General features: G+C 38.7%; 1 protein-coding gene across 4 annotated transcripts in view; it reads right to left on the reverse strand.

Annotated features, from left to right (window-relative positions):
- The window catches only part of PCCA (propionyl-CoA carboxylase subunit alpha), a 360537-nt gene that overhangs the window by 292303 nt on the left and 43652 nt on the right, over positions 1-24582 (reverse strand). For all 4 annotated transcript variants that reach the window (XM_005899258.3, XM_005899256.3, XM_070380776.1 and 1 more), the window contains exons 5-6: positions 14132-14245; positions 11973-12026 (exon numbers count right to left, since the gene is read on the reverse strand). In XM_005899258.3, coding sequence (XP_005899320.1) covers positions 11973-12026; positions 14132-14245 — 168 coding nt within the window. The remainder of the gene's footprint in view (positions 1-11972; positions 12027-14131; positions 14246-24582) is intronic.

Below are 24582 nucleotides of genomic sequence, written 5' to 3' on the forward strand. Positions count from 1 at the left end.
TTCAGGGTTGATTTCCTTTAGGACTGACTGGTTTGATCTCCTTGCTGTCCAAGGGACTCTCAAGAGTCTTCAGCACCACAGTTCAAAAGCATCAATTCTTCAGCACTCAGCCTTCTTCATGGTCCAATTTTCACATCCATACATGACTACTGGAAAACCATAGCTTTGACTAGACAGACCTTTGTTGGCAAAGTAATGTCTCTGCTTTTTAATATACTGTCTAGGTTTGTCATCAGATCAGATCAGATCAGTCGCTCAGTCGTGTCCGACTCTTTGCGACCCCATGAATTGCAGCACGCCAGGCCTCCGTGTCCATCACCAACTCCCAGAGTTCACTCAGACTCACGTCCATCAAGTCAATGATGCCATCTAGCCATCTCATCCTCTGTCATCCCCTTCTCCTCCTGCCCCCAATCCCTCCCAGCATCAGAGTCTTTTCCAATGAGTCAACTCTTCACATGAGGTGGCCAAAGTACTGGAGTTTCAGCTTTAGCATCATTCCTTCCAAAGAAATCCCCAGGCTGATCTCCTTCAGAATGGACTGGTTGGATCTCCTTGCAGTCCAATGGACTCTCAAGAGTCTTCTCCAACACCACAGTGCAAAAGCATCAATTCTTCGGCGCTCAGCCTTCTTCACAGTCCAACTCTCACATCCATAGGTTTGTCATAGTTTTTCTTTTAAAAAGAAAACTGCATTCTGCAGTCCATGGGATCTCAAGGAGTCAGACATGACTTAACAACTGAACTACAACCAGAGAAATAGCATATCATTAGAAAAAATTATGTGTTACATTTCTCAGCCACTGTACTTGTAAGGAAATATTTTTATTTAAAAGCAAGCATCTTTTAATTTCGTGGCTGCAGTCACCATCTGCAGTGATTTTGGAGCCCAAGAAAATAAAATTTGTCACCATTTCCACTTTTTTCCCATCTATTTGTCATGAAGTGATGGGACCAGATACTATGATCTTTTTGAATGTTTTTTTGAATGTTCATTTTTAAGCCAGCTTTTTCACTCTCCTCTTTCACCTTTATCAAGAGGCTCTTTAGTTCCTCTTCACTTTCCACCATTACAGTGGTATCATCTGCATATGTGTGGCTGTTGATAGTTCTCCCAGCAATCTTGATTCTAGTGTGTGATTCATCTACTTGACATTTCTCATGATGTACTCTGCACAGAAGTTAAATAAGCAGGATGACAATATACAGCCTTGGCATACTCCTTTCCCAATTTGTAATCAGTCCATTGTTCCATGTCTGGTTCTAACTGTTGCTTCTTAACCTGCATACAGGTTTCTCAGAAGACAGATAAGATGGTCTGGTATTACTCTCTCTAAGAATTTTCCACAGTTTGTTGTGATCAATGAAGCAAATGTTTTTCTGGAATTCCCTTGCTTTTTCTACAATCCAATCCAATGGATGTTGGCAATTCAATCTCTGCTTCCTGTGTTTTCTAAATCTAGCTTGTATATCTGGAAGTTCTCAGTTCACCTACTGCTGAAACCTAACTTGAAGGATTTTGAGCATTACTTTGGCAGTATGTGAAATGAGTGCAACTGTATGGTAGTTTGAACATTCTTTGGCATTGCCTTTCTTTTGGGATTGGAATGTCCAGGACTGGACATTTTCCAGTCCTGATCTTTTCCAGTGTTTTTCTCAGTACACTCCTGAGTTTTTCAAATTTACTAACATATTGAGTGAAGCACTTTAACAGCATTATCTTTTAGAATTTGAAATAGCTCAGCTGGAATTCCATCATCTCCACTAGCTTTGTTCCTAGTAATGCTTCCTAAGGCCCACTTGACTAAACACTCCAGGATGTCTGGCTCCAGGTGAGTGACAGCATCATGGTCACTATTTTGCACAGTTCTTCTATGTATTCTTGCCCCCTCTTCTTAATCTCTTCTGCTTCTGTTAGATCCTTACTGTTTCTATCCTTTATTGAGCCCATCTTTGCATGAAATGTTTCCCTGGTATCTCTAATTTTCTTGAGGAGATCTCTAGTCTTTCCCATTCTACTGTTTTCCTTTATTTTTTTGCATTGTTCCCTTAAGAAGTCTTTCTTATCTCTCCTTGCTAGTCTCTGGAACTCTGCATTCAGTTGGGTATATCTTTCTCTTTTTCCTTTGTCTTCTGCTTCTCTCTTCTCAGCTATTTGTAAGGCTTCCTCAGACGACCACTTCGCTTTCCTGCATTTCTCCTTCTTGGGGACGGTTTTGATCACCACCTCCTGGACAAATGTTACAAGCTTCCGTCCATAGTTTTTCAGGCACATTCTGTCTACCAGATCTAATCCCTTGAATCTATTTGTCACTTCCACTTAATAATCATAAGGGATTTGACTTGGGTCATTAAGGTTATTTCTCTTAAAAAACTGCATTCAATAACCAACTCATATGTGAAGGGCTGAATAAAAAGCTAAGAAAGTGCACACATTTGCAGACATGCCCTAAGCATGTTGGGAAGTACACACACACAAGAAAGGAACACTCTCTGCTTAGGGAAATCAGCATGTCACACAGTTTTCAGTATGGCACCTCAAAAGCTTTGTAACAGTATCTTTAGATAAGGTCCAGTCAGAAAACAAAGCCCCAGAATCATCTCATTATTTCTGCCTCTTTGCCCCTTTTTAGAAAGCATGCACTGAAAAGCCTAATTTTAGAATATATGTGGGGCAGTAAGAATCATTAACTATATGTAACCATGATAATTAATGTTACTTCATTTAGTCCCACAAAATCCTCAATCTATTACCTTCATGAGAACAACAATCTTCTCCACTAAATTTTAAGTATAAGAGTTACAAATAAATGGATAAAAATAAAGAGATCACAAAGTTACTAAGTTAAAAACTGCATTACAACAGTACACTACAGAAAGGCTTCACAAATACCCTTTCTATTTTCAAAATTTCAAATTTTAATTCAGCAACTTCTCTCATCTAAAGAATAGTTAACAAACGTGTACTGAAAGATTCTTGAATGATACAAAAAAACTAAAAAGGGTAATTTCTACCTTCTACCCATGTACCAACTGGGTGATAATCAACAGATAATGGATAAACAAAATGTGGTATATATCCATACAGCAGACTATTATTCAGCCTTCAAAAGGAGGTAAATCCTGACCCGCGCTACAACATGCATGGAGTAAAGACATTATGCTAAAGTGAAGTAAGCCGGTCATAAAAGGACAAATATTGTATGATTCCACTTAGAGTTACCCAGAGCAGTTAAATTCAGAGACAGAAAGTAGGAGGGGTAGGGTGATTTCAGAATGTTCAGGGGTAGGGGAAACAGAATGTTACTATTTAATGGGTTGAGAGTTTCAGTTCTGGATGATGAACGAATTCTGGAGATGAAGGCAGTGATAGACAGTGTACCAATAAGTATACTTAATACCACCAAATTGTACACTTAAAGATGGATAAAAAGGTAAAGTTTATGTTATGTATATTTTACCACATTTAAACATAATAAAAAATGAACTTAATAATTCTTCTACAAAACCAAAACAAAAAGAACAAAAATAAAAATCAGTGTTAATTTCAACTGAATGCTATTTGGGTCATTAATGAAGGAAATGTCTTAACTCATTTCAAAAAACATTTAAAGGAAAAATTATGACATTTTCCCATGGAGTTTATAGCCTATGCAGATGAAACACATACAAAAACTCAACACAGAGAATGGAGATGGAAAGAAGGAAATAGTGGGCTATGAGACTGCAAAATTTCTGCATTGTACATGAAATGGCATAATACTGTACTAGGTCTAAGTAGACCATAAAAAGTAAGGATGTATACTGTAATCCCTAGGAAAACCACTAAACAATTTAAAATGGAATTCCAGAAAATAAAATAACCCAAAGAAGACAGGAAAGACGGAGAAAGAAGAGACAATCACAAAATTTTATAAAATGTTAGACATAAATCCAGTCATATTGGTAATTTATTAAATGGTAATAGATTCTATAGAAATTACATAGTGGCAATAGTTATATAACTTGTTTTTATATTATAAAAGGGTGAGTGTTATGATATAAATTATATCTCAAAAAAAGCTGTCTTTAAAGAAAATAAGACTAAGGCAAACCAAAAAGTTTAAAAGGCCAAACACTACAATTAAAAAATACAGATGATCAGAAGGATTAAAAAAGAGTGGCGTGACTACACGCTGGCCACAAGAGACATGAGTCAGATGGAGAAAACCAAGTCCTGCCAACAGTAAGCATAAAAGACATCAGTCTTTCAAATCAAACATTAAGCAACTTGTCCAAGATCACAGAGCTCCGAAGCGGCAGAGTTAAGAATTTTAACTCAGAGTCCAGACAGTGGTAATACCAGCAAGCAAGCAGACAGAAAGGAGAGGGCGGAGGAAAGTGTGAGTATAAAATTCAAACTGTTTTAACCTCAAGCCAAAGGGAGAAAGAAACCTTCCTACTGAAATCTCCCCAAGCCCCACAATTCTAAACAAATCTGCCTTAAAGACTCCCTAAAAACAGAAGATTTTTCCTTCTCAGGCATCCGATTTAGAGCATGTCTAGGCCGTGTCATCTTTCCGAAGCTGAATTCTAAGCCAGCGCGCTCTCAGCCATGTCCTCAAACATCCCACACACAGTCCGTTATGAAGGACACAGTCACCAGATCTCTCCTCTAAATTCAGGAAGACATTGTTAATTCAACAAAAGATCCCTGAGAGGACACGGACATCCGTGACTATTCTGTAGTTTTTCCCAACTCACTTTACCTGTAACAGCAAATCCAAGCCAAGACAATTACTTTCACTGATGTCCAAGGTCAGGAGACCAGAAAACCAAAAGATATATTCTGATTTTAGACCTTAACAATGGTACACCAATTAGAGGGGGGGAAGGGGAGTCAAAAGAGAAACAGTTTCCACCAACAGTTAAAATAGATGCCAAAGCAGTCAATTCAAAACAAAACACTAACAATCGGGTCTAGTTCCAGTTCATCTTAGAAGCAGTTCACAACATTTACTGAGCCTGGGATTAACAAAGACTTCTGTAAGATACTATGCTCTCGTTTTCGGGCCATGTGACATTGGGCAAGGCACTTAATCTGAGATTGTTCTCTTTGATATAAATCATAAGATACCACACATTGTCAGAAAGAGTAAGTAGGAATGTTGCAGGAGTATCTGCATGTAGGTGTTCCACATCTATTCCTTTTTTTTTTTTTCAATAATAGAACTGTTTTATTAAACATATGAACGTACTGATTTTGTACAACACGCATTTCTTTCTCTCCTCTGCCCCAGGAAGCCAGCGCTCTAGAACCCCATGTTTATAAAAACACACTTTGGCAGCTACTATGACAAGGTGAAAAAAGTGCAATTCTGAAAGTGACAACACATAACCAAAGTGGGGAACAGAAAAGGCAGAGCTGAGTGGGCCCAGGGCTGCTCATCTTCTCTCAAGAGGAAACAATTTAAGAATACAAACTCTTGAGCATTATTTAAGCAGTACTGCCCAACTCTCTTGGTAGCATCTCTGTTTCAATTCCATTTATCTTGATGTTGTAACTAACTAATCTGTTACTTCTTTAAGAAATTCTGCCCTGGTTTATATCCTTTTCAGTGACCCATATCCCTTTGAGCTTCAAAAACACAGAAGTCGCTCAGTCATGTCTGACTCTGCGACCCCATGGATGGTAGCCCACCAGGCTCCTCGGTCCATGGGATTTTCCAGGCATGAATACTGGAGTGGGTTGCCGTTTCCTTCTCCTCCACATCTATTCCTAAAAGTCTTGGGAAGGGAAGAAAATTTCTGTGCCACTTCTCTTCTTGTTAGTTTAGTGGCTCAGTCGAGTCTGACTCTGGAATCCCCACGGACCGTAGCCCACCAGGCTCCTCTGTCCATGGGATACCCCAGGTAAGAACACTGGAGTAGCTAGCCATGCCCTCCTGCGGGGTATCTTCCCAACCCAGGGGTCACACCTGCATTGGCAGGTGGATTCTTAACCACTGAACCACCTGGGGAGCCCCACTTCTCTTCTTAAAAACAAACAAAACCTTACTTCAGCAAATATGAGTGCCCTATATAACAAATTTATAAGCAAATTCTAGCAGGCTAACACAAATGCATGCATGCACTCTAGAAAAATACACATTTGGTAGCAGCAGTGGCCACTAGGGATTTAAACTAGGGGATGGGGTCAGACATTCACAGATAGAAGAAACCTTCCTTTTCAATGTATACAGTGACTTAAGACTTTACATTCTCAAAACTTTTTTATTTTAGTATAATAAAATCATAGACCTATGTCCAAAACGGAAATTTCTAATAATGTTAAGAGCAGCTGTGTAGTTAAAATTAGATGTCTATAAAACACAGTGTAGCATTAACCTTTTTAAGCCATGACATACATAATTAAGTCACACACAAAACATACTTCCATGAGCTACCCAGATCACAACCTATGTAGATAAAATAAGAATTATAAAACACCTTTGGGCTTTGCAAGGTCTTTGCTTTTTTTTTTTTTTCAAATATGAGTGAACAGGGCATAAAATGGATTATTTTAAATGCACTCTTAATATTTTAAGAACAAAAATATTATTAAACAAAGTTATTGGCAACCTTGCTAGCTTTATAATTTTAGTATCAGTTGCCAAGTACTTACTACACACTTCACAATTCCTACACACTGTGGATTACAATCTTGCAACTGAAGACCTACGACCTTGCGAAAGGGTTTCTTTGAATTTCTATCTACACAAGCTGACTGTGTGCCACCTCTGTTATTATAAACTGGGGGAACAGATTTCTGTGTGTTCTGGCTAGATTCCCTACAGGTATTCGGTCTTCAATGTTTGGCTTCTGACGCTTTTCAACTAAGCAACCACAGTACAGGATTTTTTAAGCTCTATGTGCTTACGCTCATCCCACTGAGGTCAAGTCCTAATTCTGTTCCTTACCAATAGCGTGCGATTGCTGGCCTATCACTGCATCTGAGTCTCAGATTTATTTCTTTTTGTTAAATGGTTGCATGAATTAAATGAAATCATATAGGTCAAGGTGAAAGTATTTTGCAAACTACAGGATCATCCATGTGTGTACAGGAATATAATATTATCAGATTATTAATCTCAACAGGAAAAACACCTAAGCTCACAAAATACACATGAAAATAATATCAGATTTCCCCCAAAATGCTAATATTAACTATCTCATTCTCAAAAAAAATAAAAAGAAAACTCTTCAATAGCTCTCTCTATTGACTACAGTAATAATTACTAACACCTATAATGGATAAGGTGATCTGCCTGGTAATGCCAGACTTTGTGCTAAGTTCATTATACACGTGGTTTCTAATCTTTACAACAACCCTACAGGGTAGATGTCATTCTCTTCAGTTTAAAGGAAAAAAATTTGATCTATTTGAAAATCTGCTACTATGAACAACCTTACAATGAACATTTTTAAAGTATATCTTTGTAGGTGAAATTCTTAAGAGTGGAATTATTGAGTTAAAAAATATATAAGCTTTAAATTTTGGTAATCCTAGCAAATTTCTGGAATACAGAAAAAAGGGGGCTGAAAGAATTTACACTCCCATGAACAAGAAGACACTTCCTGTTCAATTGCCTACACTGGATATTATAGCTATTTTTTAAATGTTTGGTCAATTCAATGGATTTAAAATATCCACCTCATTATTGTTTTTGAAAGTTGTACTCTTTATCTTACTAAAAAGTCTCCAACAAAGAGAGACAAAAAATACAATCATCACACCTCAACTGCTTCCCACAGTTCCTCTCTCCACCCTCAATGCTGAGCATTGTGGATAGAATACACTATCTGTATATATGCATATATACACTTATCTTTTAAATACATGGATAAGACCCATACATGAGACACAAATTATTAAATCTAACATGAATTTCTTATAAAGGTAACTACTGCAACTTATAATGCTGTGCTGCATTAAAATATGATATGATAACATGAAAATATACATATATAAAAAACGGAAAGATAACAGAATACCAGGAAATCTTTACAATGCGTGCTCAGTCGCTCGGTCTGACTTTTTGCAACCCCATGGTCTGTAGCCTGCCAGGCTCCTCTGTCCGTGGGATTTCCCAGGCAAAAATTCTGGAGTGGGTTACCACTTCCTTCTCCAGGGGATCTTCCCTATCTAGGGATAGAACCTGCGTCTCTTGCATTGGCAGGAAGATTCTTTACCAACTGCGCCACCTGGGAAGCCCCAGGAAATCTCTTTAAATCTCATTTAATCTTTAAACCACTCTTTCCAGGGGCTGAAACAAGATTTTGTTTAAATTATATGCAGTAAGGATACTCTATAATCTGATCCCACTTCATATAAGTTAAGCATAAAGAATTATTAGCCTTGTAAAAAATATGTATAAAGTTTAGAATGCTTTTAACATTTGATTCATGGTACTTTCTAAAGCAAAAAAATTGCATAAATCAGAAAAGAATTTAAGAAATCATTTATCCAAAGCTGTAAACTAAAAACAATGTATCAGATGATAAAGCACAAATATCTTTTCTATCAACAAAGTAAATACTATGCTGATTTTGAACAGCAATAAAACAAATACAGAACCAGAAATTAATGGGTGGGGGCCCTCCACATTTGATTAAATTTCAAACATAACTCACACTATTACAGTAAAAGGAACTCCACAGTAATTAATCTTAAAAATTTCTTTTCCGTGTTCTGCTCATCTTTCTTGCCAAAGGTTGTCACCAATATAGTAGTCTATCACCACTATCTTGGAAAACAGATTCTAATACACCCAGTTTGAGATAATAACTATTAGATTTCAATGGCTCATCACTAACCACACAATGTTGATATGCATAACAAAATCAGTAAGCAATTTTATGTCATTCTGCTATTTTTATGGAATTTGGCAGCTATAGCCAGACATTTCAAAAGGAATAATTTAAATGGCACACTTCAATGGGAAAAGTTTTAATGCTAGGAAAATTATATCCCAAGTAAGAATCTTGCCATGATGTACAAAAAGAGAAGGTTAGTTATCATCAACTACATGTTTTCATGGTGAATAAAAACACACAGCAATACCACTTTCCCATTACAAAACCATCCCTTGTGTCATAGGAGGAAAGTTTTCTTGCAGGTTATTCTATGATTCTTCATCTAATAATATTTCCTGAATCTTTCCATAACATTCATTGAACTTACTACACAGAAATCATTAGGTGATAAAACAAAAGAGAATCAAAGAATGAGAAGACCAAGTTACTTATTTTAAGAGACTAAAATACAGAAACAATTTTAACATAATAGGGAAGGTGGTATAGCAAGTAAGAAATTTTTTTAAAAATGTTAATGCTCTAGAAGACAGAGGAAAAGATTAGTTCTCACCAGAGGGACATGGAAAACTATTCTGGCAGAGGTAACATGAACTGTGCCTTCAAAGAGAGATGGTAGTTGGAAATGTGGAGCGAGGGGACAGGCAGGACCACTGAGGACAGTGGTAAGAAGGATGGGACAGGAAGAACCAGCCACATTTGGGAACAGCGCTCAGTCTGGCTTGGCTGAGGCATAGCATGGAAAAAGGAAAATGGAGGAGATAAAAATAGAAAAATGAGAAAGGAGGGTTAGTCACACATTCTATCCTCTTTACTCTAACATGAAACACCCAATGGCACAATCTTATCCTCATTAACAGAGAGTCTGATCTTCTTCATAACACTTTCCTCCCTGAAGTCATGTGGTACCTGACGTATTTTTCACAACATGACTGTGAGCTGCTCATGAGCAAGACACACATCTGATGCAATTTTATATCGTTCTTAAATGCCTTGAACATAAGATATCAACTGATCCTTTTTAATGACTGCATAAATGCATGAATGAACATATTAGCATTTCACTTCTCCCAGACTCAGATACTCATCTGTACTGCTGCTGCTAAGTCGCTTCAGTCGTGTCCAACTCTGTGCGACCCCATAGACAGCACCCCACTAGGCTCCTCTGTCCCTGGGATTCTCCAGGCAAGAATACTGGAGTGGGTTGACATTTCCTTCCCCAATGCATGAAAGTGAAACGTGAAAGTGACGTCGCTCAGTCGTGCCCGACTCTTAGCGACCCCATGGTCTGCAGCCTACCAGGCACCTCCGTCCATGGGATTTTCCAGGCCAAGAGTACTGGAGTGGGTTGCCATTGCCTTCTCTGACTCATCTGTACTAGGAGCTGGCAAACTTCTTCTATGAAGGGCCATACCATAAATATTTATTTGCAGGCCATTCAGTCTTTACTACAGCTCTGCAACCCTGCTATTCTAAAGCAGAAGCAGCCACAGACACTGCAAGGCTGTGTGACAATAAAACTTAATTTATAATACAAAAACAGACCGCAGCTGCATTTGGCCTATGGACCATAGTTTAGAGACTCCTCATTCATACAAACTTAAATATGTCATATTGTACAAATACATTTAAAATATATTCAAATCATTTTCTTACATAATGACAGAACCTCAGCCAAAATTTCAAACAAGATAATAAAAAGTGATAAACAGGAAAATGTGGATACACTGCACAAAACCTCGGAGATCTGGACCCTCAGATACCTATACCTCATGTGCCCTCTCCAGACATTTCTTACTATTAGCCATCTTTGTGAGCTCAAGTCACAGCTTCTTTAGACCTTAGTTTTTAATCTGCGAAGTAAATTGGTTGAAACAGATCATTTTGAGATAGAACTCTATGATCTTTAGATTTGTCCAAATTAAATTTATGAATTTTAAGTGAAAATAGTCAATGCTACGGTTTTTTCCAGTCACCATGTAGACCTGTGAGAGCTGGACCATAGAGAAGGCTGACTGCTGAAGAACTGATGCTTTTGGATTGTGGTGCTGGAGAAGACTCTTGAGAGGCCCTTGGACTGCAAGGAGATCAAACCAGTCAATCCTAAAGGAAACTGACCCTGAATATTCACTGGAAGGACTGATGCTGAAGCTGACGCTCCAATATTTTGGCCACCTGATGGTGAAGAGCTGACTCACTGGAAAAGACCCTGATGCTGGGAAAGATTGAAGGCAAAGGAGAAGGGAGCGGCAGAAAACAAGATGGCTAGATAGCATTATTGACTCAATGGACATGAATTTGAACAAACTCCAGGAGATAGTGAAGGACAGGGGAGCCCGGCATGCTGTAGTTCATGCGGTCACAGAGTCAGATATGACTTAGCGACTGAACAATAACATCTTCAAAATGGTAATTGCATTCATAAGTAATTTTGAATCAAAAGAACAAAATACAAGCATATTGCAGAAACAAAGTATAATGTACTAAAATATTAAGTTAACTTAATACCTAACTGATCTAAGGAGTTTCTTGAAACATTATTTAATATCATTCTTTAGTACTCAAAAACTAAGGTTTCAGTACCATCTTGAATGTAGATGTAAATACACTTGGAAAAGCAAATATAGGTTCACATACCTAGTCAGGATGATGGTATCAGCAGGATACTCAAATCATTAAAAAAAAAAAAAAAAAAAACTTTTCCCACAATAAAGAAGCCATAGTAAGATTTAATATTAAATGCCATAATAGGCAATAAAAGGGACAAATACCAGAATCTTACTTCTGGCTTCACATTCCTGCTTATGGTACAATAATTAATAAATCACTGGACTCCCTGCCATATTTAGCTAAAAGTCTGAAATATTTAATTTTAAAAGTCAAAGTCCACACAATGTGTAATAAACTAGGTATCATTCATTATGTGTAATGATGATTTTACAACTTTTCCATATTTTACTCTTCAAATCAAGACTTAAGATTACAGAATAAGTCTTCACTTTTCCCAAACTATTTTCAAAGAATCATTTTTGGGTCAATTAAAAGTCTGTAACTCACCACTACCCACATTTACAAAAGCAACACAATCACACTGCTTTCTGAATTATAAGCTAACAGTTTCTCGTTCATTACAAACTTACCAAACGTTTGGCAAATTCTTTGTTTTCTGAGAGAAATCCATAACCTGGATGTACCTTAGAAATGAAAACAAAAAGCACTTTCAGTTTTACTGATTTGCAAAACCTTTATAATAAGCAAAACAAAGAGAACGTTAATGCATTTATTGTTTAGGGCTCTCGAGTAAGGTTACTGGCCTCTCTAACATCCTGAATATCTCTAACTCAGTTTCCGAGTTCAAACCAAAATGCCAAGAAATCACTGGCAGCACGCTGCTTCGGACCTAACCACAGCCAGGGCCGGCTACATACACACCTTCCTGCCCACTTGCACTTGGCTATGCTACTCAACCCCACCGAAACTCCCCCACTTTTCCTGAGACCAACTTTGGTCATAAGCTTGGTGGGTCAAAGAACTACGTTAAAGGAAACCTTTCACAAGATGGAGGAGAAACTCTGAGCTCCCCTTCCTTTACAGTACCAGAAAAACTGCTACTTTCCAACACCCTGGCTACTAAGCCAATGAATGTATTTTATTCCTGATATTATGAACATACTCAGCCACTACCCAATGATCAGTTTTCATCAAACCTAACTGAAATCAACGTTTGGCTTTACTTTTTCACCATACTCTGGATTTTTCTAATATTTGCCCCTCTTCCCCTCCTCATTCCACTCAGCCAGTGACAACCACTCCATGCTCTCCTCTCTCACAAGCCACACTGCAACAACTTAAATTCTACCATCCTCTTCTAACCAAGTAAATTTGACCAAACGTAAATTTAGTCACTCTATTATTAGTATTAAACATATTTCTAGGAAAATAATTCTGCTACATGTCAAATTTCTAAGTGAGCTAATATCATAATCTAATCTAGAAGTATCTATGCATTTGAGATTTTTTTTACCTGAATGTTTATTTTTTTCTCTGCAATTACATGATCAACCTGGTATAAAAGGATAGGATCTTTTTTCCCTCAATTTTAAAGTTTAATCTATTTTTTCAACTTTTTATTTTATTTTGGACCATAGACAATTAATAACTTTGTGATAGTTTCAGGTGGATAGCAAAGAGATTCAGCCGTACATATACATGTATCCACTCTCCCACAAACTCCCCTCCCATCCAGGCTGCCACATAAGTATATTCACATCTGAGATTTTTTAAATGTTAAACTAAGCTTTATGAACATGGTACAGAGTAATTTACACTACTACATCATATGAGAGGAGTTTCACTCCAACAATTTCATTTTATATAAACATTTAACTAAAGATTGTATCCTGGCAATCTATAGTTTTACTATGAGTTAACACAGTTTTATCTTTATAGGTTAACAGAGTTTTACCTTCACTAACTCTGCTAATAAATTATAACATCTATAATAAGGGCTCATGAATTCAGTTTTTTCTTCAAACAGGCATCTTAGTAAAAGTTTTTTTTTTCTCCCAAAAGAAATGTGCCCACTAATTGGAGCACTCCAGGCTAATTGCTGGTATTGGCTGCTTCTATCCAATTTCAGATAACTCTGCAGAGGTTTTCAACATTATATGTAATTAGTTCTCTGATAAACACATACACACACACAGCAACAATATTAATAAAACACTATGGCCAATCAGAAACTTTTTTTTCCCTTGGATTCCACTCCATTCACACAGAATTGGGGATGGGGAGAATTGCCAATTTCTCCATGTAAATCATGTACATTCCATTGACACCAAACCCAAATAATTACCAACTGCAATCTTATTTCTGGAAGTATAAAGAGGCACAGATAATTTATGAATGATTAAAACAGAATTTAAGACAGGGTCTTTTGGATCCTATTTATAAAACACTTTTTTAAAACTATTATCACACTGAAAGGGTTAATACTCAAAACTAATTGGGATTTCTTTTTTTTTTCCCCTTCTCCTAGCAAATTTGGAAATGAACTGAAACTGCTCCCTAGTGTGAAAGCTGAACCCAACAGCCACCTGCGAGATCAGAGACCAACCCTGCCAGATGCCATGAAGCCTCTGACTCCCAGTAGCGGATTCGGCCACATCTCTCATGTGACATGAACTGCAACAGCACTTTCAATCATTCTTTTTTTTTTTTTTTTTTTTTAAATACAAACTCTAGCGTTCCGCTCACTACATATGAAACAGCTGCAGCAGATGGATTCATTCGGACTCACAGCTTGGGCCCTGGTGCTCCTGACGGCGTCCATGATGGCATTCATGTTGAGGTAGCTCTTACTGGTGGGAGCTGGGCCGACGCAGACAGCCTCGTCCGCCATCTTCACGTGAACCTGAGGAGAAATCTCTGCGTTAACAGGGCCTCCCAGCAAAGAGAACTACCTGCATCTGCAAGCATATACAGATCGGCGAACTCGAGGGCATCGCTGTCCTCACCTCTCTCTCTGAATACGCACTAGGAACTACGGTGTGGCAAATAAGCTCAGGGGCTGTATTAACCATGATTTCATTTATTACAAGCCTAACTCACCGTCTAACCCGATAATTTCCACACCAATTTGATTAGGTAAAATCACAGCAAACAATTTTAGCCTCCTATTCATATTCAGTTCATCTCCACATAAATCTTGTATCAAAAACGACCCTGTTACATGTAGCCAGGGTAGCCTAATATACTAATAACAAGCACTCTTGCCCAGTTCTAAGCAAGCTCCCCAGGAAGTGGAGATAATTAGAGGAACAGAGTGAAGGGATGGGGTGAGTGTTCCTGCTCAGCATCAGGTCAGCACCAGGGACAAACTGAAGCTCAGGACTGAAGAGTTCAATACCACCACACACGCGCCAGAAAACCTTGAGAATCGTTTAAACAGTCTCACATTCGATCCTCATCCATTTTAACCTTTCTTCCTAAAAGAACCAATACATGCATTAAGTTCTACATCAACTCCAAATTTAAGAATATGTGCTCCATTTTTAAGACTATTCTGTCCACAGTGTTTCAAACCTATTTTTGCTTAAGAAACACAAGGCATTCAACATAGAGTAGAGTAAGTTACTTACTTCTGAAAGCAATCTATTCTTTTAAAATGATGAAAGGGATTCATAATGTTTTTGAAATGGCTTTTCCTAACAGTTTTCCAGGTTAAGGAACTGTATTTAAATTTATTTTACAAGGCAGTCATTAAAAACTGGAACACATCCATATACCTGGGCATGTATTACCCTCTTCCAAAAAGTCTAAGGTGGAAAATACATTTGGGTATTGCTAAGTTATATTCCCCAGCTGTAAAGTAGTTTTTAAAGAAGCACTTGGTTTTAAATGAGACCAAAAAAAGAAAAAACACCAAAAACAACCCACCCAAGTCATCTTGAAGAAAGTTCAGAGTTATCTTTATCAATTCAATTAAATATTTTCAAACTATGCAAAAAACTGTATAGTGTATTGAAAGGTTAAAAATACTTACTACTCAAGGGATTCATAGATCAGTATCTTAACATCAAATACTCAAATCTACACAGTTCAGTTTCTCTAATAATATCCAAGGAAAGGCAGCCGGGCTCACAAAGGAATCCTAAAGATTCCCAAACTCAAAGCAAGGCTCTCCTGTATGCCTTGCTTACTGCCAACTTCAACTTGCTCTTCTCCTCTCAGACCAGAATGTCCACTCTTCTACTGCCTTCTGCCCAGGTCACTCCCTATTAATAGCAATTTAGTTGCTGTAGTTGTGGTTGTGGGTTTTCTCTATAAGAAAGAAATTGAATACTGAACAATCCTTTAAAAAGAATGCATAAATCAGGTGGGGATAGTTTTTAAAGTTAAATCCACACTTATTCTGTGCCTTTATCTCCCTCCAGGTGCTACTCGGTGTTTCAAGTTTCACTTCTACCAGAGTCTTCAGATGAATCTCCTGTGATCGGAGCTTCGATAGTACCTGGTACAAAATTTAACATTTCATCGCCTCCTGCCCAGTAATGTCACTTTGACTGCTTTACAGATTACATCTGTTAAAATTTATACACTCTCCTTTGCCAGATCATAAGGTCCTGCAATGCAGAAGTTGTCTTAAATTCCTTTAAAAAAAAAAATCTCTCCCAGCACAGTTTTACTGCTACAAGCTTTTAAATTTATAGATACACTTGAATGACTACTTAACTTTCACTGTTAAGCCATTGTCTTTGAGGTAAAAGGCTATGCTAAATTAAACCTTCTCCAATTTTAGTAATCCATATGGAAACTAAGGATTGTATTGTGGGGGGTGGAGGGGGTGGGGATGGGATTGAAACACATACACACGCATCCATGTGTATTGGTATGGCCAAATTTTCTACAATAAATATGCATTAAAAAGGAGGGGAACCCTAATAACATTTTGACTTGTTTACTTTCAGGCTTTTCTCTAAATATACTTCTGTAACCAAACTGCATATATAATGTTGCATCCCTTGTTTTTCAACTATCATCAAAACAGACACTCTTCCTAGGTTAGCACAAACTCTTACATGTAAACATACAGAGAATCTAGCTCAAAGCCTAACATGTTTTAGCAGATCATTAATATTGTTTGAATAAACATTCAAATAAATACATCAAAAGCAGGTCAAAACTGCCTATGGACTTTACAAAGAAAAGCAAAACATGCTGTTTCTAAAGGGTTGGTTGGTTTCTTCTATTTCTCAGAAACAAGTCTTGCTTTAAGGTAGAAGCATATACTAGCATCTCAAGTCCACAGTCTGGCACAGGCTCAGTACTAGCAAAACTACGTGGTGAAACCATTTGAGAGAGGAAAAAAAACTAGGAACATTCTGCTGCCTTAGTGCCCAAGGAGATACTCATGAGCCAACCAGGAAAGAACAGTTTAAAACACTTTCAAAACCCAATTTCAATTTGGTTGCTACTGTTCTAAATGACGAAAGTGATTTCTTTGGCTTAATAATATTAATACAAAGTTAAAGTCACTCAGTCGTGTCCGACTCTTTGCGACCCCATGGACTATACTGTCTGTGGAACTCTCCAGGCCAGGATACTGGAGTGAGTAGCTGTTCCCTTCTCCAGCATATCTTCCCAACCCAGAGATTGAACCCAGGTCTCCCAAATTGCAGGCATTTTCTTTACCAGCTGAGCCACAAGGGAAGCCCAAGAGTATCAGAGTGGGTAGCCTATCCCTTCTCCAGCAGATCTTCCCAACCCAGGAATCGAACTGAGGTCTTCCACGTTGCAGGTGGATTCTTCACCAGCTGAGCTACTAGGGAAGCTCATGATATTAATACAAAACAAACTGCATTCAAGCAGTGCAGACTCTCCTCTCAAGAATGACTTAGCAGCATCACCCACACTGACTAGATGTATTTATGTCTTAAAAATGTCAATACCCTGAAAAAATATAAATTTCATTTTTATATTTCAATAGTAAAATGAAAATATAACAATAATGGAAAACTGAAACTGAACTAGTGAATTAACCAGGATATTGCTGACAGCAAGTTTCAAATAGAAAATCAGATTTTAAGTACTAAGTCAAGGAGTTAGTCTTCACAAACTTTTCCAATAGAAAAGTTCCCAAATGGGGTTTTATTTATTTTAAAGATTATTAGTTTCCTCCTCAAGCATTAGTTTTTATATAGGTAAAGAATCTGCCTGCAAGACAGGAGATCCGGGTTCGATCCCTGGGTTGGGAAGATGCCCTAGAAAAGGGAATGTCTACCCACTCCAGTATTCTTGCCTGGAGAATTCCATCCAGAGCAGTCTGATGGGCTACAGTCCATGGGGTCGCAAAGAGTCAAGACACAATTTGACGACTAACACTTGGAAATTTTTTGATTCTTTAAATAGGGGAAAATTACTTGTATCAGCCTTTTATATTAGGCCAAATAACAATCTAGCAGAAGAAAGATGTGTTTTTAAATTTATGGGACCGAAAAAATCATCTTCCTTATTGACTTTTTGTTTAAATAATTAAATGCTTGGCCATAGATAGGTTAAAAATTATGTCTGAATTTTAAGACTTTGAGTTAATGGAAATGTTCATATTAGTCTGTTAGATGCCTGAGACATGATGAAAAGATAACTCTGCTTGGGCCCTAATCTTATCAAATAAATTGCACCTAAGGTGAAAAGGAGACTAAAAAAAATAGACTAGATCAGCTCTATCTAGGGAAAGAAAGCTTTGAAATACTAAACCAAACTAGCAGAGAATGAGAAAGCTGAGGCAGACAAGCAGCACTTAAGATGTTTCTTCCCCACAGACATAGAGGACAGACTTGGACACAGTGAGGCAAGGACAGGGCAAGACGAACGGAGAGAGCGGCGTGGAGATAAGCACATCACCACGGGGAAACCAGAGCCAGGGGGGGAAGCCGCTGTGCGACGCAGGAAGCTCAGCCCAGCGCACAACCAACAGGGGCTGACGAGGTCTCCAGGGACTGACAGCAGTGGCAGGCCATGGCCTTCACAGCCTGGAGGGGCTCAAAGCGTGGATGGCACAGAGAGCTGGTGAGCGCGGGGGCCCCACACTAAACTAGAAGAATGTGGCCATGGTGAGAAGGGCAGTAAGGTAGGGAAGTGGGGCTGGGAGAGGCAGCCTGACCTCCTGCTCTTGTCTTCAAACACCCAACCCAAGGCAGAGGTCAAGGAAGCTCAGGAGATACACTCCGTCCCACTGCTGGGCATACACACCAAGGCAACCAGAACTGAAAGAGACACGTGTACCCCAGTGTTCATCGCAGCACTGTTTATGATAGCCAGGACGTGGAAGCAACCTAGATGTCCATCAGCAGATGAATGGATAAGAAAGCTGTGGTACATATACACGTGGAATATTACTCAGCCATTAAAAAGAATACATTTGAATCAGTTCTGATGAGGTGGATGATACTGGAGCCTATTATACAGAATGAAGTAAGCCAGAAAGAAAAACACCAATACAGTATACTAACGCATATATATGGAATTTAGAAAGATCATAACGATAACCCTGTATGCGAGACAGACAAAGAGACACAGATGTATAGAACAGTCTTTTGGACTCTGTGGGAGAAGGCAAGGGTGGGATGATCTGAGAGAATAGCACTGAAACATGTATATTATCATATGTGGAACAGATCGCCAGGTTCGACACATGAGACAGGTGCTCAGGGCTGGTGCAGTGGGATGACCCTGAGGGATGGGATGGGGAGGGAAGTGGGAGGGGGTTTCAGAATGGAGAACACATGTACACCTATGGCTGATTCATATCAGTGCATGGCAAAAACCACTATAATATTGTAAAGTAATTAGCCTCCAACTAAAATAAATAAATTAAAATTTTTTTAATTGAAATAAAAAAAAAAAAAGAGATACACTCCACAGATGTCAGTCTCCTGAAGACTGATCCATAAGGAAAAAGTCTGATAAAATTAATCAAAATTTAAAACTTTTGTTCTTCCAAGACACTATTAATAACAATGTGATTCCACTTCCCGCCCAACAGGATATCTATAATCAAAAAGATAATGACAAACATTGGTGAGAATGAGGAGAAACTTGAACCCACATACTCTGCTAGTGGGAATATAAAATGGTACAGCTGCTTTGGAAAACAGTCTGTTAGTACCTAAAAAGGATAGTTATCAAATGACCCAGCAATTCCACTCCTAAGCATACACACCCAAGAGAAATGATAATATATGCCCATTCAAACACATGTACACAATTGTTCATAACATGCTTATTCATAGTATCAAAAACTGGAAGCCACCCAAATGGCCAGCAGCTGGTAAATAGACAAAGCAAAATGTATTCGATTCATATAGTAGAGTATTACTCGGCCAAAAAAAGGGCCACAAACTGATAAATGTAGTAACATAAATCTCAAAAAATCCAAAATTGGGATAGGAGTACGTCAAGGCTGTATATTGTCACCTGGCTTATTTAACTTATATGCAGAGTACATCATGCAAACTGCCGGCTGGATAAACTACAAGCTGGAATCAAGACTGCTGGGAGAAACAACAACCTTGGATATGCAGATGATACCACTAATGTCAGAAAGTGAAGAGGAACTAAAGAAGCTCTTGATGAAGGTGAAAGAGGAGAGTGGAAAAGCTGGCTTAAAACTGAACATTCAAAAAACTAATATCATGGCATTTGGTCCCATCACTTTATGGCAAATAGATGTGAAAAAGCTGGAAACAGTGGCAGATTTTATTTTCTTGGGCTCAAAAAATCACTGCAGATGGTGAATGGAGCCATGAAATTAAAAGGCACTCGCTCCGTGGACGAAAAGCTATGACAAACCTCAACAGCATATTAAAAAGCAGAGACATCACTTTGTTGACACAGGTCTGTATAGTCAAAGCTATGGTTTTTCCGTCATCTGTGGATGTGAGAGTTGGACCATAAAAAAGGTTGAGCGCCAAAGAAGTGATGCCTTTCAATTGTGGTGCTGGAGAAGACTCTTGAGAGTTCCTGAGACAACAAGAAGATTAAACCAGTCCATCCTAAAGGAAATTAACCCTGAATATTCACTGGAAATACTGATGCTGAAGCTGAAATTCCACTACTTTGGCCACGTGATGCAAAGAGCCAACTGATTGGAGGAAACCCTGATGCTGGGAAAGACTGAGGGCAGGAGAAAGAAGAGGGTGACAGAGGATGAGATGGTTGGATGGCATCACTGACTCAATGGACATGGGTTTGAACACACTCTGGGAGACAGTGAAGGACAGGGAAGCCTGGCGCGCTGCAGTCCACGGGGTCGCAAAGAGTCAGACGCAACTTAGCGGCTGAACAACAACCACAAAAACATTATTCTACGTGAAAAAGCCAGACACAAAAGGCCCACTATTAAATATTTCGATGTATCTGAAAATTTTTAGAAAATGCAAAACTACAGACAAAGCGTATCAGTGGCTACCGAGGTGAAGCTGGCAACAAGAGTGACTGCAGACGGACACAAAGAGGTCTTTCCGGGTGACGGCTACATTCTAAAACTGGACAGTGGTGAGAGTTGCACAAGTCTAAAAAGTACACCATGATTCAATAAAATTGTTAAATAAAATCAGGAAATTTCATATAAAAATATTTTAAATCCACTGTGCTGTGAGCTCTAATGAGATACTACTCCTGGTACACAGCACAGTGCAATATGCTATTAATTTTTGATTAATGACTAACCAATAAAGAGAAAGTTAAGATTCACCTGACAAAGAAGATTCCTGAGACAGAAGCCAACTGAGAAGGGCATTCCAGCAGTACAAACACTGTACCAAATGCATGGAGGCCTGAGAGGGAATGAAAATGGTATGGAAGTAATAAGCATCAAAGCAGAAGGAACCAGTGCTATGTGCTCCAGACAGACCAGAGAAGGTAGGGACTTAGAATAGCTATTGGATCCAATGAACCAGATCTCTGGCAACTTTGGGGACTTACTAGAACAACAGAAATAGAAGCCAGGCGTCCCTCGGTTGAAGAGCAAATGGGAGGCAAAAAAAGAAAGGCAAACCGAAGATGACTAGTCTTTCATGTATGTGCTGCTGCTGCTGCTAAGTCGCTTCAGTCGTGTCCGACTCCCAGCGACCCCATGGACTGCAGCCCACAGGCCCCTCCGTTCGTGGGACTTTCCAGGCATGAGTACTGGAGTGGGGTGCCATTGCCTCATGTATGTGGCTTACCCGTAATGCCAGGGAATGTTGGGGATGCAAGAGGATCTTACCTTCTTCTCTCTGTAACTGTTGGTAAGATGCAGTACACACACAAGGTATTCAATAAAACTTCTTCACTGCAGCTTGATAGAGCTTTTCAGGGAGATGTCCTCACAGAAATACCTAACAGATGTGAGTGTGTGTGCCCAGGCTCACAAACCTGACTAGAAGCCCCTAAGATCAGCAGCCAAATACACGGCTGTGAAGACAAAAGACAACCTGGAAAGAGATTCTACAAAATTTATAGACTCAATGGGAAAAGTTCAGGAAATAGAAGGTGGTGATGGTTGTAACAGTGTGAACACACAATGCCACTGAATTGTACAATTAAAAATAAAGTGATAAACTTTATGTAATTTTACAGTCTTTTAAAAAACTATGTAGATTCATCACAACTTACAGGCTATCACTGACAAGCAATTGTAAAAAATGTAGTTTCAGAACTTATATAGTCTGCTACACACACACACGTGCAGGCGTGTGCACACACATGCTGCAGTTCACGGGGTCACAAACAGTTGGACACGACTTAGCGACTAAACAACAAGAAGAAAAAATTCAACATGGGAGGAAAAACACAAACAACACAAAAAGAAAATATCAATAATGAGAATGTGGCATAATTCTAGCTTGTAATCATTTTCCATTTACTAAAGAAAAGCTACCACACATTCATTTAAGACTCTAGTCATGAATGCTTGAATATACATATGTAATTCTGAGTACAGATTTCTGAAACAATGATACAGTGAGAGTCTAGGAATAGAATTAAGAAATACCCTCCATTGTAAGCAGTATATTTTTCTTAAAGCATTCCCAAACCGTACGAACAGTTAAATGTCAGTTCTAATAATTTAAATACAAATAGTCACCAATGCCAGGAGCTCTCGAAAACTCCTAGAACCTGGCCAGCACCACCACTGCTTCTGAGGTGCTGCTGATTGATAAAGACTACACATCCAAGTGAGTCATCCAGGTGTGCTCAAGTTTTTTAATCCCAAGTAACGTAAGAATGGCTTGACAGAAAATTTAGAAGTTTAAGCAACACAGATAACCATAACTTCTCATCCCCATTCAGGCCTCTCAGTCCCACTTCCTACACTGAAACGAACTGTCGATGGTTGTGGATGTGTCCTTTCAGGCTTGGCTAATTTCATATGCAGAGCAGACATAAAAGTGTACGGTTTTATACTGAGCTTAAGATTTTCTTCCCATAAATTGCATCACACTGTGTATGATTCTTGCAACTTGTTTAACTGCTATATAACATTCCTAGTGACTGGGTAAACCATAACTTAACCTTTTCTCCAGTAATGGATATTATGGCTCATCTGCAGATATTACAAGCTGCAAAAGGATTCTCTAAACATGTATGCATATTTCTCTATGCATATTTCTATGAGAAAAGTACTTGAAAGTGTAAAGGCTATAAACCACATACTCAAAAGCCTACATCTATTAACACTCGGAGCAGAGATGAACTTCTCCACACCACACCACCACTGAACATTTTTACTGTTTGCTGATCTAATTTTCTTAATCTAATGAAGAAAAATGACTCCTGACTGGTTTTAAATTTGCATTTCTCTAATTATGAGTGCCTTTGGGCATATTTTCAGGTTTGTGAGCTATCTGCATTTCTTCTTTTGATCACTGATCATTTTTTAATTTAAGAGAGATCTTACAAAGAAACAAAGGCATCTTTGGGTTTTGGGTTTTTTTTTTAAACAACATGTAACACCAAAACATTGTTCTTGTTCAAAGCTAAGCTAACAACTGTTTCAACCACACCTGCAACCCCATCACATTTTTTCTCTCCAGTTATCACTTCTCAGTTGAAGATGCAAGCTTAGACCTTTGCCAGGGATCTCAACTGGGAGCAACTCTGTTCTGCAGGACACAGCTGGCAACGACTGCAGACAGTTCTGCTGGTCATGACGGTGGGATGGAAGGGTGCTACTGCTGTCCAGTGGGCAGAGGACAAGGACACTTCGCAACATTCTATTAGACCATGAGCACGACAGCCCCCAGAAAGAAGAATCACTTAACCCAAAATGCCAATGGTGCCACTGCTGAGAACCCCTGGTCTGTGCTTTTACATGATGCATATACTACTTTTCAGAGTGTGTGTGGGGAGGGTGGGGGTTAAACCTTAATAGGGTTGGGTTTTTTTTTGGTCAGGCCATGTGGCATGCAGGATCTCAGTTCCCTAATCAGGGATCGCACCCTGCATTGGGAGTGTAGAGTTTTAACCACTGGACCGCCAGGGAAGTCCCACACTGATGGTATTTTCATATCACATGTCATTCTATATGTTCTTTTTCAGTCTTTAAAATGTCTCAGAGATGTTATATCAATATGTAGAGATCTATCTTATTATTTTTTAACTGCTAGAGAATTCTGAGACATGGCCCTCCAGTCTGCCAGCCATCTCCCTGCAGGTGGACCCGCAGCATGAGGAATCACCATCTGGATGACCATCACGATGTGTCCTCAGCAGACACGCTGTCCACTGCCCAGGTCTTGTCCTCCTCTGGATCTCTCTCTTCTGGAAAGGCTCCCATCTTTTACAGCCATCCTCTCCTGTCTGTGTTGTAGACAGCGGTTTTCTACTGAACAGTTCCATCTGCTCTATGTCTTTCAGAAATTCCTCATCATTTCCAGGACCATACTCCCCACTCTGTTTCACAACAAAATTCTGGTTTGTTATTCTTTTTTCTTTTGAATTTGTCTTAACTGTTTCTCTTCCTTGGGAATTTGGAATGGGAAGACAGAACTCTGACTCACTCCACCAGCCTCAATTAGAAGTCAGGACCTTTAAAATTTTGTATTTTTTTTTTACCATAGAAAATATAGTATATTTTAATTTAAAAATCAAAAATTGTGACCAATATCGCTTTCTAATAGAACTTATTTTTAGGACTGTCATGAAAAATATCAACAGTTTCTTACACAGAATCTAATTTGTAATAAAAATCTGAAAATGCTGATC

The sequence above is a fragment of the Bos mutus genome, chromosome 12 (genome assembly GCF_027580195.1).
Source record: "Bos mutus isolate GX-2022 chromosome 12, NWIPB_WYAK_1.1, whole genome shotgun sequence".
NCBI lineage: Eukaryota > Metazoa > Chordata > Mammalia > Artiodactyla > Bovidae > Bos > Bos mutus.